This window comes from Tachysurus vachellii, chromosome 12, assembly GCF_030014155.1.
Source record: "Tachysurus vachellii isolate PV-2020 chromosome 12, HZAU_Pvac_v1, whole genome shotgun sequence".
NCBI lineage: Eukaryota > Metazoa > Chordata > Actinopteri > Siluriformes > Bagridae > Tachysurus > Tachysurus vachellii.
The window spans coordinates 7610335-7629127 of NC_083471.1; the positions used below are offsets into that span (position 1 = coordinate 7610335).

General features: G+C 38.8%; 2 protein-coding genes across 3 annotated transcripts; one reads left to right on the forward strand and one right to left on the reverse strand.

Annotated features, from left to right (window-relative positions):
- Positions 1–559: 559 nt before the first annotated feature.
- Positions 560–9681, reverse strand: aida (axin interactor, dorsalization associated). The gene is made up of 10 exons (XM_060884065.1): positions 9226–9681; positions 7301–7367; positions 7154–7207; positions 5729–5783; positions 5519–5582; positions 5318–5421; positions 4193–4312; positions 3977–4099; positions 3207–3324; positions 560–2680 (listed from the first exon to the last, which is right to left on the reverse strand). Exons 1-10 carry the CDS (start codon positions 9330–9332, stop codon positions 2584–2586), a joined length of 909 nt encoding a protein of 302 aa, XP_060740048.1. The 5' UTR covers positions 9333–9681; the 3' UTR covers positions 560–2583.
- Positions 9682–10408: 727 nt separating this feature from the next.
- On the forward strand, positions 10409–17105 carry brox (BRO1 domain and CAAX motif containing). Of its 2 annotated transcripts, none has more exons than XM_060883406.1 (13): positions 10409–10591; positions 10918–11042; positions 11140–11246; positions 12408–12504; positions 12722–12817; positions 13251–13323; positions 13433–13538; positions 13645–13734; positions 13824–13909; positions 14192–14273; positions 14719–14869; positions 15629–15788; positions 15882–17105. In XM_060883406.1, the coding sequence occupies exons 2-13, from the start codon at positions 10942–10944 to the stop codon at positions 15969–15971; spliced, it is 1239 nt and encodes a 412-aa protein (XP_060739389.1). In that variant the 5' UTR covers positions 10409–10591; positions 10918–10941; the 3' UTR covers positions 15972–17105. The 2 variants fall into 2 exon arrangements, with proteins under 2 accessions (XP_060739389.1, XP_060739388.1); XM_060883405.1 differs by having other exon boundaries at positions 10410–10591; positions 10923–11042.
- The last annotated feature ends 1688 nt before the right edge of the window (positions 17106–18793 follow it).

Below are 18793 nucleotides of genomic sequence, written 5' to 3' on the forward strand. Positions count from 1 at the left end.
TAACTGATAAGAAACTCCTAATATTAAAGCAATAATGTAAATTTCCTTTTTTCCCCCCCATCTTTTTCTTTTTTTTTTTTGCTCACTCCGTCCCTGCAGCTAAAAGTCGTTCATGCTTTGCATCGTGCACCTTCTTTGAAAGTTGGAGCTGATAATTGTATTTATTTTTTCTGCAAAAATAGTAACAATGCTCACAAAGTGGTAATTTCACGTCTTGTACGTGAGCTCGTCCTGGAAGGTTGTGAAACTTTCAGATGCCTCGATAATGAACGAAGGATTAAATTAGATCAAATGAGTTCTCTTTGACTTAGTGCGCTCTTTATTAACCATTATGCTTGGTCTTTTTCCCATGATTGAAGTACGACTGTGGTATATATAGTAAATATTACGACATGCATCACAGCGTGAACTTATTCGGTTATACGGGGTTCATAGAACCACAGATGCATACAGTCACTGTCCTCTGTATTAGGAACACCTGCTCATTTATGTAAAAGTTAAAAAAAAAAATAAAAGACAAAAGAACTTGTTCAAATTGTTTTGAGACTTTAAATAGTTTATTTGGATAAGAACATATGATATGATCAGGATTGAATGAAAAGAGATTGCAGTGTATAACAAGACTTTTATAAAAGCTATTATTGCACACTGGATAAAGTTTACAGGCATTTATTAAACAACTAAAATATCTTAATGTTTAATAGTATATTCTGTACATGTCCTCTAGAAATACAGAAGGGTCATATAAACATTTACGAAAAGATTTATGAGAGATATGTAATGTTGGAAAACACAGATCGTTATTATAAAGATTGTGTTCATGAATATATGCTATATGGCCAAAAGTATTTTTTTTATTTATTTTTTTTTACACTTTCCTTGAAAGTTCCTTCATAAAAGACAGCACAAGTGTTTTCTCTTTAATAGCTACATCATTGTGTGAACTAGAGCGCGGAGTTTGTTCGTGCTATCGTTTAATCATAACGCCTGAAAATATGCAGAGAATGAGGTGGAGACGTGTGATAAAGACTGAAGACTAATTTTAAAGACTTAATCATGACAGCAAGAATACAAAGGACAGATGAGGTTCGGAAATACTTGCATACACCCCACATGGAAAAGGTGGAAATGTTCTGGATGCGGTTGGAGTGGTGGACAGATCACACGGCCAGTTCCCTCACCTTAAAACCACATAAAGTGACGGATCAAGACTCGGACTGTTCACTGATGTCATGCGTAAATTCTTAACAATTTTTGAGTTATCCAAATGTGGAAAATGAGAGTTAATCTGCAAGTACACCAGTGGAGAGTGGTGTAGAAGAAGGCAGCAAACCCGATTGTCCAAGCAACCTGGCTTGGGTCCTGCAGATCTGCACCATGGTGACCACTAGTGAAAACTAAAATGACCTTGGACTTGTTGGCCTTATTAAAATATCAGTGGAAGGGGACCGTCTTTCATTACACAGCCAACTTTATCCCAGAATGCTGTCTGGCACCAACAGGGAAAACCACAGTTGTAGTAGCATTGGCAAAAAAGTTGTAATGCTCTTTTCCTGAGCTTGTCCAGATGTGGTTCACCAATTCTGTTTGCACATATCACTCCATTGATGCTGCACCACTGTTTAGTTTAGTAAATGACTTTTCACTATAAGTCAAAAGTCATTTATTCTTAATATTATATGTGTGTGTTGTAGATGTGAGTAAGGTACCTGATTAGTTGGTTAGATGAGTTAGGTTAGTGAACATGCCTAGTTACATAAACAACCTAAATGTAATTGAATAGTTGTAGCCTGGTTAATGTGTTGATGTGCATAGTTAATTCATATTTCATGAACTTTCAAGGAGTCCAGATGTAAAGGCAGGGCTGAAAATTTTAAAACTCTAAACCGCTAAGGATCTGTAACTAAGCATGTGAGGTAAGCGTATGATTGGTTCTGTTATGCTTTGGGGTTGTGTGGTAGCCAGTGGTACAGGAAACAAATCAGCAAATCCTGAAAACAAATGATACATCGTCAGTCAATAACCTGAAGCTACGAGCTTCTACAACCGGACAATGATTTAAAACGCATCTCAAAATCTGACATGAAGCTTTTAAACTTGCCGTCACAACCTCCCGACTTTAAACGTGTAATACGGCGCGTGCAAGACGGCCCAAAATATTTCCCGGAACAAGAACCATTCTGCATGAGACAGTGGGTGAAAACTCTTTAAACAGGAACAGACAAACTCCTAAAGAAAGAAAGCTACAGAAAACATTTGCTAGTTGTGATAGTGTTATTAAGTGCTGAGTTAGTAGAGAGTCCAAACTTGTTCCATAGTGGTAATAAACAATGGACACAAACACTGTGGATGCTTGACCATCACATGGACAGATCACAGCCAGTATCGATGTCTTCGTTGACTGATTACATTCTCCTTGTTTCCATTAAACCTACAGGCAGAATTCCAAAGCATAATGTCATGTTCTTATCAAGGCGACAAGCCAAGGTCTCTTCAGACAGATTAAAAAGGCAAAAACGATTAAAACGTCTGCTGTTCTGTTCCTCAAGATCCTGATGATTTTTTCACTGGCTCATATGCTGCTCAGTCTTTGTGTAGAGTTTGATGCAGGTGAAGATAAAGTGGCTTCTTAGTAAGGAGATTAAGTTTCTTCCTCTTGAAATCTGTCGGCTTCTTGTACCTAAGACCACGGTCACACGTTAGACTGTGCCACATGTTCGGTATCTTTACTGAACTATTTTCCCACCAAATGATCGAACCATGACATTAAAACAACCAATGAAATGTACAAATAATAATCTTATCCGTTCAGAGAAATGCTAGCTGTGATCTTTATACACTCACCATTTACTTTATTAGGAATATCTGAACAATTGCACATTTATGCAGTGATCTCATCAGCCAATCAATCATGTGGCAGAAAATCATACAGGTCAAGAGCAGAAATCTGAGATGTTCCTCAGCACAGAAAGATGAAGTCTGAAAACAGTCCAGTTGTGATGTGATGTTTTGTGCATGTGGAGATGTTTTTCTGTGGTTTTACAGAGTTATTAAACAGTGTGAATTACTATAATCCTTCCTGGAAGCTCAAACCAGTCCCAATGTTTTCCTCTGATCTGATTTTTGTTTTCTTGATCTGTATGATTTTATGCATTGTGCTTGTTAGAGAACGGTTGAACTTTTTATCGGATTATTTTGTTACTCACAGCTCGATCACGATGGGGCCGGGTTTGATTTCATCCATCTCCATGAAGGCAAAACACTTGGTACTGGTGAACTTCTTCTTGGGCTTGTAGTGTTTGAATTCAAAGAAAATAGCAGCCCCTATAACAAAAAATAAAAAATTCCTCTAAGTTTGTGCTCTAGAACAGGGGTGGACAACCCGCGGCTCCCGAGCCGCATGCGGCTCTTTGCCCGGATTCATGTGGCTCTTACGTTCATACCGAAGTTTGTATTTGTGTCTTTTTATTGTGCGTGTTCGCGTCGCTTGAGTTCAATACGGTATTTTCGTCAAACGCGCATGTGAGTGGGATGAAAATACCTCAAAGTTTCCCAGTAGAAGCAAAATCATTTGAGTAAACAATTTGTGTCAAGTTCGCTCTTAAAATGGCAGGGAAAAAAAGGTGATGTTCATGTGTTCCCATGTGTATGATGTGGCTCTTTGCGGTAACACAGTAAAAAATGTGGCTCTTGGTCTCTGACTGGTTGGCCAACCCTGCTCTTGAAGCAGTATTTCCATTCACTGAGTGAGTAGCTACTAATAAACTGAGTCAATTCTACTATGATCTTCTCAGACTCCAGTCATGACTCGGTTATATATGAATCCGATTCAATTTCATTTCATTTCAATCACGATATTTCTACCAGACACTGTGATAAAGCAGCTTCACAGGAAAACGTTCACTGGAAATGTTACTGAAGCAGAATTTTAGACAAATATATTCAAAAGATTATTTTTAGCACTAAAAATTCAGACCTTTTGGTAGTTTCTCAATATGTTTCTGGATTTCCACATCTACGTCGAAATGAATGTACGTATCTTCTTTATGTGTTGAGACTGGAGTGTCCTGAACAGGGTTTAATTCGACTCCATCCAGATCTGTAGCAGAAGAAAAACATGATTATACTGTATGATACGAGGTAAGAACTCTATAGTTAAACGATCTCTCGGCTGAAAGAATTCGACTCGTACCTCGGACACTAATCGTCATGTAAGGTTCGATGCATTGTCCTGCATCTTTTAAACCGATCTTCTCAATTTTCAGAGTCAGCAGCGTCATCCCAGGCTCGGAGGGAAGCCGAGGTAATAAAGCTGGAAACGAGAACTCATGGATTATCAAAGCTACAACTTCAGGTCTGTGAAAGAAAAAGATAATCCTGTAGATCACTGAACAGCCTCCGAGTCTAAACCTAATTAGTGAAGACGAAGACACATTTAAAAATGTCCCCAACAATAAATCTGTTTGTTTGTTTGTTTTCCTTAATCCGATATCTTTTTGAAGGACTTTTTGAAGGAAAAAAAAAAAAAAAAAGGAAAAAACTTTTTTTGTTGTGCTGTTAGTTAAGATATTAATAGTATTTGGAGCTTGTGGGAAAGATCGTATTTACGAGTTGAACGGACGTGAACTTCAACAAACAATTGGAATTGTGAGGGGATTTTCCAAGTTTCCAAGTTCGGGGGCATGTCAGCAAAAAAACACGGTGGAATCAACAGTAAATCAGTTAACATTGAACGTTTACTCGTTTCCAGAAGCCGAGTTAGTTATTATGTGTTTGCTTTATGACGTGTATTAAAATGTGCTGTATTTTGATGTATTTAATTAAGACACCCTCCATTTTGCTCCGACCAAAGAGACGATTATCGAAAATTATTAGTATTCACTAAACAACCAATCACTCACTCAGTGTTCAGTGAGGTTTCTTAATCTATTCCCGATTCAATATATCGGCGCCTAATATTCCTCACTTCCTTTGTCCTGCATGTACAGTAAGTGCCATCATACAGTAAGACGAACAACATTCATACTTGTGTGTGTAAATATGTGAATATATAATTATTTTAAATAACACCACAACTGTCCAGATGCTTCTTTCCCTTGTCTGATTCTCACGCTGATGAAATTCAGTTTAAGGTGTGTGAAGCCTCTTCCTGCTCTTATTAAATTCGAACACTTCAGTGAGTTTTAAGTTCTCGTCTCCGCTTCTTTACTTGTGATTGTCTGGTCTAATAACCAACACTTTTTCTTCAGAGAGAAACGGCCAGAAACGATCGAGTGTTGAACTGCCACTGAGTGTAGATATTTACACGAAGCGGTACCTGATGCTCTGGCAGGAAAGGACTGGATTAATCCGGTCCCCGTTGCCGTGTCCAGCTCCTCTTCGACATCTAGGTTCTCTTCCTCACCTGGTGCAAAGATTTTCCTAAGAGCAGTGTTAATGTAATGAATTAATGCACATTTTCACACTCTTTACCCCACAACCTAAAAAGAAAAGAACGCAGCTCAGGTCTTACGTTTACCTCAAAGGCACTGGTTGGACATCGAAGGGGAAATCTTTGTTGTAAGTGAGAATATTTTTGATGACTGTTGGGAAAAATAAAGACAGAAGTCAAAGTCAAAGCAAAGACCCTACTCATAGGTCAAAGTGATAGTTGTGTTCGTTGTAAAGCCCACAATTAGGACGCTACTCTATCTAGACGTGAGGTAGAACGTTTGTATACGTTACATACTGGGTTCCAGTTTCTTCAGATCCTGTAAGGTAAATTCCTCCTGGGACTGTGTGCTCTGAGCAAATGAAAAGAGAAAGACGCTGAAATGTGGGGGTTTGAGGGATTGTAGTAGCTCTATGCATTAAATAAATACACATGGAACAAACCATTGTTTTAATGAAGCTGGTCGGAATAATCACTACACAGAATATCTATAGAATTGAATTGGGTTTAGACTTTAATTACACCTACACTGTAAGTTCCCAGTGTTAATAATGAATAGCAAGATTCTTTTTTTTTTACCTCCCAAAATAGATGCTGGAGATCAGGAAAAACCAGGAGAAGACTAGATCTTTTTTTCTTTATTTATCTTTTTTTTCTTTTGAAATCTACGTTTGCCTTGTATTGTTGTAATGGGCTCAGTCAGTAAAGTGAAGGAACACCTTGATGTTTCATAAAGTTTGCAGGAATTCAAATCAAACAGCATATCGTCGCTGTCAGGCGGAATCCTCGTATCTCCAAAACCGTTATTTTTCAGGAAATTAAAAAAAACGCTGTACCTTATCTGCAGTGCACAGGGTTTAGTCCGCTTTGCAGTGGATTGTCTTGCGCTAAATTCCTGTCCTCAGACGAGAACCAGAACTAGCGGGGGTCAAGATTTTTTTTTCTTTGAGCCCAGAGTTTTAAAGACATTTACCTCAGAAGACGTGTTGATTCGTTGTGACTCTTATTAAGGAGAAATATGCCGCGAATCTCTCCCGCGGAGTGAGGAAGAGGTGGACAGTTGAAGTGTCCAATGGAGTTATGAGATTTGTGCTCAAGCTATTTTCAAGACTTTAGATTGGTTAATAACTTGTAAAAATAACAGACCCACGTGGGGACTGACCAATAGCACCGATATGTGAAAAAATATGAAATTGACAAAATTTGGACATACGAGGTTTCCGCCCGACAGCGACGATATCTGAATTGAATGGAATGAACAAAAATGTTTACATCATCTTCCAGTATGGTTTTTACAGCCTGTGACTTAAGACGCTGCAATAATATTGTGTGTTTGCTTTAGTGGTACCGAGACGAGACTCCAGGAGACAAAACAGTTTTAGGAGAATAGTGCACAAAATCAAAACGGCCTCAGGTTCCTCAGTCAATGTCAAATGGTCCTGATCAAAACCAAATTAGTTTAATGACCACTAACACATTGACTCGTATTAAACGTCTTCATTTACCTTCATTTACGAAGGTATATAAAGGTCTGTTCTGAATGCAGCTATAGATGGCACATTCAGGGCCATAGTTATTAGCTGCTGGTTGTTATTTTAGCGATATTTCTTCCACAGCACACTGGAGTTGAAATGAAATAATGAAAACAAGCTGAAAGTGCAGATTGTTCATTTTAATCCTTTAAGAGCGATGTGATTTGACACAGATGAAATGATCACCAACCTGTAAGGATGAACTTCGCATCTCCAGACATGCTGCAATTTTCCCCAGGGTTTTCTAATAAAAACAGTGTTAGATTAGATTAGATTAGATTAGTCTAGAAATATACTAAATCTGATCAAATCCAGCAGTATTTTACTTCCAAATTACCTTTTGTTCCTCTGTGAAATCCTGAGAATTTGGAGACTGAACCTCTTTCTGCAGCTGCCGTGCGAGTCTGACATAAAGTGTGCAGAAATGCAGCACAGTTAATAATCCGTTCATTTGCTCGACTAACAGATGAAATGAAATTTTTACATTTACACCCGAAGTTTGGCACAAATATTAACACGCTTACATTATCTTTGATAATCATTGATGAACAACTCCCTAGCAACCACCTGGAACACCACAGCAACAGCCTAGCAACCACATAGCACTGATGTACCATAGCAACCATCTGGATTCCATAGAGACAGCGTAGCAATGCCCCTGTGAACACTTGGAATACTATTGCGACCACAAAGCAGTGCTTTAGCAACCATCTGGAATTCCATAGCAACATAGCCATTGTAAACAACTGAAATTCCATAGCAACCAGTAAAAGTAACCTTAGCCTTAGTAAACATCTGGAATTCCACAGCTGTAATTAAGCGTGACCCTTGAAACCACTGGTGATACCATAGCTAACACCCTGGCAACCACTTAGAATAGAAACCAAGCTTTTATTTGTCACTTATACATTAAAGAATAGTCAGGAATTGTTAGGAAGTTGGAGTCAGTGCACAGGGTCAGCTATGATTCAGAAGCAGAGAGAGTTAATGGGCTTGCTTAAGGGACCAACAGTTGCAGCTTGGAGATGCTGGAGTGTGAACGTCATGAGCTACATCTGCTCACTTAGCAACACGCTAGCAACCTGTAAGGATAGCATAGCAACAGCTTAGTGACACACCAGCAATCACTTGGAATGTCATAGCAACCACCTAGCAACACCAATGCCACCACTGGCTGGTGTCCTGGGAACGGTGTGCTTGTGTACAACTTTTTTGACTGTTGTGCAGGATTTATTTTAAGGTTGTTTAGACCAGACATGAAACTTAGTTCAGTACGTAGTAACCGCCGTCTCTGCTCAAGCAAGAAAAATGAGCCTGGTTGGTCTAATGGTGGCGCTATAGCACAGTGTAATAATTAACACTGCTGTAACATTTGTTTTGTGAAACAGGTAAGTAAGGAAACAGGAAATGTGATTCATGCTATTTTGCCCTAAATAAGGCACACTATAAGAGCAAAAGTATGTGTACACCTTGACCTTCACCTAGATACAGTATGTGGTTCTTCCTAAAACTGTTTCTACAAACTTTAAAACACAGAGTTGTATACATTTACATTTATATCATTTAGCAGACCCCATTATCCAGAGCGACTTACATTTTTATCTCATTTTATACAACAGGGTAAAGGGCCGTGCTCAGGGGCCCAACGGTAGCCGCCTGGTGGAGGGGCCATGCTCAGGGGCCCAACAGTGGCAGCTTGGTGGACCTGGGAATCAAACTCACAACCTTCCGGTCAGTAGTCCAGCACCTTAACCATTAGGCTACCACATCCCCAGCATATAGAATGTCTCACGGTTTCTCTTCAGTGGAACAACAAACCTGCTCCAGTGTGACAATGTCCCTGTGAACAAAGCAACCGAAATGACATGATGTGGAGGTGAAGGCTGGAGTAAAGAACTCGGGTGTCCTGCACAGAGCCCTGACTCTGACTCAACCCCACTGAACACCTTTGGGATGAACTGGAACTGGAGACTCCTTACCATCCCAACATCAGAGTCTGATCTCACTAATGCTCTTGTAGCCGATTCTCACACGCCCACAATCCAACATCTAGTGGAGAACCTTCACAGAAGAGTGGAGCTGATTATTATAATAGAAGGGAATAAATCTGTCAGTCTGCTTTCGTGGAATCTTCCTCACAAGGGAACTCATCCTCTCCTGATTGATACCGGATCCTGGGATTATTATTTAAAAGCACCGTAAACGCTGCATGTAGAACAAAAACAAAGTATAATCCATGCCAACCTGCTGAAGGTAACTTACATTTGGTACTCATCAATTGCCTCCACCAACTGGCCCCAGGAATCAAAGTCCGTGCCCTTTTTTAAACTTGCATGCCATTTCTGGACGGTCTTGGTGACATCTGACATCTTCTACAACTGCAGGAGCCCGTTTCTTATTTACCATCGCTGGTCAGATGCTATTTCTCAGCATGCCTTGGTGTTAAATATCTGTCCGCGTGCACGTGAACACAAGCCGGTGCTCGCGATACGCCCGGACCAAGCCCTTGTGCGCGTGCAACCGAACTTAACCGAGTCCTGCACTCACAGATCAAAAGTTCTCTGAAGTCAGAATCGTATATTATTTATTTTCACCCTGGTTTGTTTAGACGTAACCCTTAAGGCGTGAATGACCGTGTTGATTAAAAATAATCGTTTTCAATACCCTCGTTTGGCTTGAAATGGCTAACCATTTCAAAATAAAAGTCCCCATCGACGTTTAAAAATGTTTACAAATATTTAATTATATCTAATATTAATCTTGAATTATATTAATCTTTATATTATTCTTTATTTAAAAAAACCTTTTGTTATATGGTTTTGTTCTGTAAAGCTGCTTTGTAACGATGTCAATTGTAAAAAGCGCCACACAAATAAACTCGAATTGAATTGAATCGAGTTTAGGTCTGTTCGCTTTTCCACCTGCATCACACCATTCTCAACACCTTTAAATCCTTTGTGAAAGTAAGTGCGCACAATATATATATATATATATATATATATATAAAATACGGTTTATTATTTACTTAGTATTTATACTCTTAGTGAGTATATATACTCCTAAAAAAAACCTTTACACGGTGGGGATAAACGTAACTGCTGTTTATGATGCGTATATAAGTGGGAAGCAGGCGCTCGAAACGTGGTCTAGTTTCTGTACGTCATATTTTTACTGTAAACACAAAGACTTTTATTTTGTAGCCTCGTGCTAGCCAGCTATATAGCACGATATATATTTATATTTATATAGCTATATATAAATCTTCCTGTGTAGATTTAGAGATTTGGAGAGGGGGTGGGGGTGTGTGTCGCGTTGAATAATAAAAAAAAAAGGTACAGAACACGTCATATATAAAAGGAAAAGGAATATTTCCGCTCTGTTTTCTTCTCGTGCTGTGAGCGGCCATATTGATATGACGTCACTCGTATAGTTCCCTGGGAAGGAATTTCCGATTTATGGGGCGTTTTCTTTGCTTTATTTCCCCTCCTAGAGTTTCGAGTTAACGTCCATTACGTCACCGATTACACGCGCCACCAGGAAGAACCGTCCCTGTTTGGGATCAGCTGTGTTGTTGTTTTTTCCCCCTTGAAGCAGTTCCGACTATTAACAAAGAGGTTTGACGGTTCAGGTGAATTCGTTTGTTCATGACTGACGTTTTTAAACAGTGTTTATTGTTAGCTTGGTGTGTTTAAATGGACGCTGTTGTTTATGCTGCGTAGCTAACGTTAGCTTCGTGTATAATGTACAATAACAAAACACACAGTAAGGATATATAGGATATGGCTACACATATGTTGTCATGACAACTTGGATATTCTGTTCAGTTCACTTAAATGTGTTTGTTATTGTAAGCTGGGTGTTAAAAACAACCCAAAACAAACACTCATGAGTACCGAGGTGCTTGTGTCCGTGTTATATGATCATTAATGGTGATAAACATGTCGTCTTTTTCAGCACAGGTGTGTAAGGAGCTTCATCATGACACACTGGTTTCACAGGAATCCTCTAAAGGCCACTGCGCCAGTGTCATTTAACCTATATGGAGTGGCCTCCAGTCCTGCTGCCAGTAAAATCTGCAAGTAAGTTTCCTGTATGAGCCCTTTGGTGATGGAAATGATATGACTTTTGCTTGGTAAACATGTGATTCTGAAGAAATCGTGCTGATTTGTGATGCAGCGATCTGAGGACAACGAGAGCAAGGCTTTTGGACATGTTTACAGATGCTACGTGCACTCCGGAGATCATGAAGAAAGCCTCTGATGAGTACTTTTCCCTGTTACAGGGTTCGTGTTATCTTCTTGTATTATATCTCATAGTACATGCTAGCAAGTAAACCAAAAACGTGCATTTTTTGTTGTTATAATAAGCTCATCTTTCGTTGGGATTCGGTTACAAGAGCCGTGTCTTGGAACGGGATCGTTGTCGTGCTGGAACGGGTTTCTGTTGAGACGTATCGTTGTAGAAGGACCATATATGAGTGTGATGGTCAGGGGTGCACATACTTTTTCTCACCTGTTAAGTCAAGACAAGTCAAGTCAAGAAGCGTTTATTGTCATTTCAACCATATATTGCTGACGCATTACATTATTTCTCCAGGATTATGGTGCTACATAAAACAAAGACAGAGCTAAGGACTTAAGTAAGTTAGTCCTAGACATATAAAGTGCAACTGTGCAACCTGGTGCAAGATAAAAAAGACTGTGCAGGACAAAAAATACAACACATTACACAAAAGGCAATAAAAAAATAAAAAAAAAACAGTGCCGACCAAGTGTTAATACTGTATGTTCAATCAATATTGCATGTGCAGAAATTCTGGGATGAACACTATACAGTATATATACCCTTAAAAGTGGGGTGCACGATGTTGGAAAAATGCTTCAGAAAACTGAGTTGGTCCGACAAACAAAACAAACGTGTAGCCAATGAGCAGAAAGTGGCGTGTCTTGTCAATATGCGGCGGAGAGAGTGTTCAGTGGGCATGTTTGACATTAGCAGAAGACGATTGAAACATTGACATGGCGGATACCTGCCGTTACCTCTGCCTCGGGTTCTAGGTGTTGAACGTCGTCTTCCGCGTGAAACGGAGCTAAACCTTTCACAGTACAACACACAGTACTACAAAAACACATTTGACCTGTATTACCATAGTATTACTCAATGAGTAATAATAGTTGCCTGGGTTGCGTATGTATGTGTGGGGCAGAGCTATCAAAACAGGGGTGACACTCATTTGGGTTAGGGGTGGGTTTGTTTTGCTGATTTCAAATGTCAACATTGGCTTTCAAACATCATGCACCCCATCTTTAAAACCCTTGCTTAAAGAACCATACTATTATAGGACTCAGTGTGAAGTAGCCTGCTGTGCAAATGTAGGTCATTTATTTTTGTTCAGCTTTTAATATGGGTCTTATTTTCTGTTTTATTGCTTGACGTGTATATAGGGTTCATCGTTTCTCTGGATGGAACCACGAAAGAGAACAAGCTTCGCTTCATTCAGAACTTTAGGTGGACTGACACTTTGCAAGGAAACATACCAAGGTAATGAAACCGGCCGAGAAAAAACTACCAGAAAACAGTGCCTATGTTAATGCTTTTTTTTTTTTTTTTTTTTTTTTTTTTAAAAAGTAAGTTTAAACACATGTTTTTCCTGCCCTGTCAGGATGTCAGTAAATGTGTAGAAGTGATCCTTGATCAATTATTTTTGTAACTGTAACAGCAAATAATCTAGATTTGTATTTCTTTTTTTCTTATTTAGCTCTCAGCAAGATGCTGTGTTTGAGCTGGTGTCCATGGGGTTCAATATTGCTGTTTGGCATTCCAAATATGCATCCAGGCGTGCGGGAAAGGAAAAGTGGGTATATTAGTGTTTCTTTTTATATTTTGTACCCGAGTATGAAAGTGAGAGCTGTACAGTTCACAATAAAACTGGAATCATGATTGATTTAAAAAAATATATATATATATATATATACACACACATATGCCGTTACCTATATATATATATTGTGGAAACATCTCAGTCGATGCTGTTGACGACTTGAAATTTTTAGGATTCTTAACAATAAAAGCTTTTTAGCTACCAGATCTTCATGAGTGCACTGGACACTAGATACAGAAACAGATCTGAGGTCACATGGTACAATGACTGAGCTGATTGATCTCAGTGAATAATAGCGCTCTTTGTTTTATGTAAAACTTGTGCACACACACAGCAGAACTAATGCTCTTTTTGTGTAGTTCTCCTTACACGTACTTAATATATTTAACATCTTATAAAATCCTAGCATCACTGAAGATGAAGCAAAAGATGTTCATAAGAATCTGAAACTTGCGGCTGGAATTTTTAAGTTCCTGAAGGTAAATGCTTTGACGTTTGTTACCTATCAAGAATGTTTAAACAGATGAAAGTGTAGATGACTGACCGATTCCTTCCTTCCTTCCTTCCTTCCTTCCTTCCTTCCTTCAGGAGACTCAGATACCCCGCCTCATCACTCCAGCAGAGAAAGGCAAAGACTTGGAGCCCAGGGTGATTGACACATACATTGTGCAGAGTCAAGCGGAGGCTCAGGAAGGTGTGGAAACTTCTTTTTTGTTCTCACTATTTATTCTCTCCACCTCCCTGCTATTACAAGAGCAAACAAATCATCGGTATTGTATTTACTCTCTGTTTCCATTTAGTGACCATCGCCCGTGCCATTGAACTGAAGCACAATGTCGGTCTTATTGCAGCTTTGGCACTCGAGACCGCAAACTACTATCAGAAGGCTGGTACGATTGAGTTCGGTACTAACGAAGATACTAAACGATTGATTCTATTTAGTACCAGGTATATTCGATGTTTCCTTTTTTCATCTTAGATCACACTCTGAACACTCTGGACCCCGAGTGCAGCAATAAATGGAGAAAGTATTTGCAGTTAAAGCAGCACTTTTACATGGCTTATGTAAGGCTTTATCAGCGACAACGCTGCCGGTGTGGCCGCAGCTTTTCACACAAAAGATGATGTCATGATGGAGTTCTGATGTGTGTGTCATGCATTATATCATTCTAATTATAATCACTTGCATCAGGGAGGGTTACAGTGTGCTTACACCCCATTGCACCGTAATCATCCATCTTGGCATCATAAGCATTGCTATTATAGATTATATATAATGTGTTGTCATGTCAAGGAGATAAAATGAGATAAAAAAAAAATATATTTTTTTTTATGTCTCTATCACAGGCACACTGCTACCATGGACAGACTCTCCTTGCTAGTGACAAGTGTGGTGAAGCCATTCGCTCTCTTCAAGAGGCTGAAAAATGTGAGTACTTCCAGATTAGAAAGTGTAGAGTACAGTAGAGTTAGAGTACTGTCTTAATCCCAAAGTAGAGAGCAGGAGTGAGGAATAAGGATTAACACAAGAGCAGCTCAAGACTTTAGAATAAACTCAACTGAAACTGAGATCTCTGTATGAATGTATATATTTACAGGTCGGAACTTTTAAGGTGTCTTTGGATGTGTATGATGAGCAAGCTGGTAGTGTGTGTATGAAATAAATGTACATTAACAAAGTGGCAGTGGAACATTTCACATTTACGGTATTTGACAGAAGGCTTTATCCAGAGCGACTTACAAAGAAATGAGGGCTAAGGGCCTTGCTCAGGGGCCCAGCAGTGGCAGCTCCATATATTCAAACTCACAGCCTTCTAATCAGTAGTCCAGTGTTTATTATAGTATTGAATCTTCTTCTTCTTCTTCTTCTTCAGGTTATCTGCGTGCAGAGACACTGTGTAAAGAATACCGTCAGACCAAAGGCCCGGGCAGCACTGCCAAACCCTCCGAACAGCTTTTCTTCACGAAGCTTGGCGGACTGATCAAAAACACTCTGGAGAAATGTCAGCGGGAAAATGGCTTCATGTGAGATTGTGAACACACACAACCATCAACACACAAATATTTCCACATTTTCATGAAGGTGCTGTTGCACCGAGCGAAGTGCTGTAAGTGGAAGTGTAAATCCGAAGGGGTAAATCTTTGTGTGCCTAAGGAACATTTTCAATGCAGAGAACAAAACAGGACAGGACAGTTAATGAATAGATGGTTGCCAGATCAGTGTAATGTCCGTACATCAGTGTAAGTGTGAAATACTCGTTTCCCTGTCCTGATTTGGATTGGTGAAAATCTTTGGACTAGTTTAAGGTATTTTATTCTGTGTGTTGATGTACTTGGGATGGAAATTTTGCTGAGATCTGGCAAGCTTGAAATCATGTTACTACCTCAAACGAGGGTGTTAATAATTAAGGTAGAATAATGGAAGCGTGTCAGCCTGTCAATTTGAATATGTACAAGACTGTATTGTTGTTAATGTACTGTATATTAAATCAATGACTGTTGTTTATGGAACCTGATTATGTATTTTATTACATCTAATCCATTACTGCCACAAAAATGATAACCAAAGAGAACTCCAGCACTCGAGGTTCCTGCTGTCAGCTTTGAGGATGTTCGGATCATTTGTCGTCCCTGAAGATCATTTTTAGTGTAAACTGAGTTGAGTGAACAGGTCTTGGTTAGATGGTAGACTACTAATACCACATCCACATGAACCTGGAAGTTCTTTTGAAATGTCTGGTTTGTAGAAACGTAATGAAATGTAAGAAATATTTTTTTTGACAGATATTTCCATAAAGTACCTGAAGAAGCACCTGCTTTGGAGCTGAAGGCAAGTTACGGTCTGGCAGAGCCCATTATCTTTGAACTTCCACCTCTCAGCAGCCAATGTACTCCTGAGGTCTACGCCACCTTCGATCTCACCAGAGGGCCGAAAGACGACAAGGTATAAATCAAACAAAAAAAAAATATATATATATATATATCTGAAGGACATTGAAATGCTGGTTAGATCTACTGATGTATTAATTCTCTGTAGGCAACGAAACCCAAGCAGGAAGAGGAGATTAAGCCTGTGAAGGAACCTGATCTCAAGCCCCAGAAAGACACTGGATGTGTGATCTCTTGAGCACTTTGAGGAACACCTGAGCTCAACAGTGTAGATACATTTCTGGTTCATTAAGTCTTAATATGATGCCTCACATCATGGCTCATTATTTATAGCTGTATGAGATCTGCAGTACAGAGGGTGGAGGTAATGCTCATGTCAACGTAACGGATTAACTTTATGTACCGTATTATTTTTTTATTATTATTATTGTTTCTGCAAAATCATTCATTTACTCCATAAAGTGATTTTATATTTCTAGTTAAGCGTGTATCGAGGTCCACTGAAATGCTGAAAGCCACACACGTCATATCTGTGTCCATTTTATTCAACATTATTTTCTTTTGCTTAACTCTTCTAAAACTACTTGTGAAGGATTGATTTGTTGTTTTGATCTCTAGTTGATTTGAGTTCTTTGAGATTTTGATGTTTGGGTATGAAAAAAAGGTCACTAATCTGTAGAGCAAGTAATGTTGATTAAATTAAAACATGTACATTTTATGCATAACTTATAAGAAAAATAATCAATCTGTAAACGGAAGCTGGTTATTAAAATATATTATAAATAAAGAAAAAAACGCATGTTTTATTTTAATATTTACGGTTCATTAAAAAAATACCAGGAATGTGAACATATATAATACCAGGAGTGTGAAATTCTGTTCATTTGGCACATGCAAGATTTGGGGAGCTCTCAGAACAGCCGAGCGTGAAGTTAGGAAACTGTCATTATGTCATTATGGCAAGGAAGTGAAAGAAGGTTTCAACAAATTTTCAGTCAGTGTTCAGTAGCAGTGCCTTTGCTGTCTGGATCAGTGCATCGATTTTGAAAGACCACGATCATAAATTGAATTCGTTGTAAATCTGCTATCATGGATTATTTATATATATATATCCCCACTGTAACGTTACCCATATGTTGAAGAATCCATGCAGTGAAAAATCGAGGTTTTTCTGAGAGTGTACTGTTCCTAATAAAGTGGCCAGTGGATGTATTTTAATCCCCGATGGTTCTGTAAAAAAAAAAAAGTGAGATGTCTTATAAAATGTAACTTGATTTGAATGTTATGTAGTAACACAAACGTGCTAAAATGTTCGGCATAAAACTCACTGTCATGTATTTAATGCTTTCATGCAGTAAACTGTTTAAGTGTTTTTGAGAATTGTTTTATGTACCGCTCACATTACACACACACGTTTAATGACTTCTTAATCTGGAGCTTCAGTCCTGCAGCTTAGTTTACACATATAATAATAAAAAAACACTTATCCATTATTTTAAAATGACCAAAAACCTGTTTGAAGTCTACATTGTGATATTTTTATTCCATGCACATATATATATTATGGATATTAAAAAGTCTACACACCCCTGCTGTTCAAATGGCAGAGTTTTATATTTATGGACTTTTCCCACCCTCAGTATTTAGAGATCAGTATGCAAGAGTTCACTTCACAAGCCTCAGATCAGCTCCATCACAGCAGCTGTTAGTCAGCGGGCAGGAAGAAAACTGACAGGTCGCTACCTCAGAGTTCCGCACACTTTGAGTGAAGAAGCCAAACATCTAAAGGCAAGTTTTAGCAATGCCCAGTTTCTCCAATGTAAGTAGATGGATTCAGAATGGACATTCATTCAGGAGGAACACTGGATCAGATGGAACGCTAGATCACAAGGAATACTGGTTCAGAAGGAACACTGGACCAGCAGGAATACTAGATCAGAAGGATCACTAGACAATAAGGAACACTAGATCGGAAGGCGCACTAGCTCAGAAATAACACTAGTTCAGAAGGAACATTAGATAATAAGGAACACTAGATCAGAAAGAACACTAGATCAGAAATAACACTAGATCAGAAGGAACATTAGTTCAGAAGGAACACTAGATCAGAAGGAACACTAGATCAGAAATAACACTAGTTCAGAAGGAACACTAGATCAGAAGGAAAACTAGATAATAAGGAACATTAGTTCAGAAGAAACATTAGATCAGAAGGATCACTAGGTCAGAAGGAACACTAGATCAGAAGGATCACTAGGTCAGAAGGAACACTAGATCAGAAGGAACATTAATTCAGAAGGAACACTAGTTCAGAAGGAACACTAGACCAGAAGGAACATTAGTTCAGAAGGAACGCTAGATCAGAAGGAACATTAATTCAGAAGGAACGCTAGATCAGAAGGATCACTAGATCATAAGGATCACCAGATCAGAAATAACACTACTTCAGAAGGAACACTAGATCAGAAGGATCACTAGGTCAGAAGGAACACTAGATCAGAAGGAACATTAATTCAGAAGGAACACTAGTTCAGAAGGAACACTAGACCAGAAGGAACACTAGTTCAGAAGGAACACTAGACCAGAAGGAACATTAGTTCAGAAGGAACGCTAGATCAGAAGGAACATTAATACAGAAGGAACACTAGTTCAGAAGGAACACTAGACCAGAAGGAACATTAGTTCAGAAGGAACGCTAGATCAGAAGGAACACTAGACCAGAAGGAACATTAGTTCAGAAGGAACGCTAGATCAGAAGGATCACTAGATCAGAAGGATCACCAGATCAGAAATAACACTACTTCAGAAGGATCACTAGATTTTCTGTTATTCAGGAGACAGGACACAGACTGAATGACTAGTCTTATTTGTATTGCTGTCTTTATTTTATTATTATATTTTATAATGTAAAGTTTCTTTACTGTCATCAATATGAAACAACTGGATTAAACAAAAATGTGTGTATATAACTTTATTGTTACACAATCCATGGTTTCAAAAAATCAGAGGCGGTTTTGTTGTTTTTGTTTAATTTTATTTATTTATTTACCTCAGACTAGG

Excerpts from the sequence above, each read along its gene's own strand:
- aida (XM_060884065.1), bottom strand. The coding sequence starts at position 9,332 with ATGTCAGATGTCACCAAGACCGTCCAGAAATGGCATGCAAGTTTAAAA. Across the intron at positions 5,422-5,518 it reads GTCCAACCAGTGCCTTTGAG|GAAAATCTTTGCACCAGGTG; the intron begins GTAAACGTAAGA and ends CACTGCTCTTAG. Across the intron at positions 2,681-3,206 it reads GGCCCCATCGTGATCGAGCT|GTACAAGAAGCCGACAGATT; the intron begins GTGAGTAACAAA and ends CCGTGGTCTTAG.
- brox (XM_060883406.1), top strand. The coding sequence starts at position 10,942 with ATGACACACTGGTTTCACAGGAATCCTCTAAAGGCCACTGCGCCAGTG. Across the intron at positions 12,818-13,250 it reads AGGCGTGCGGGAAAGGAAAA|CATCACTGAAGATGAAGCAA; the intron begins GTGGGTATATTA and ends ATAAAATCCTAG. Across the intron at positions 13,539-13,644 it reads TCAAGCGGAGGCTCAGGAAG|TGACCATCGCCCGTGCCATT; the intron begins GTGTGGAAACTT and ends GTTTCCATTTAG.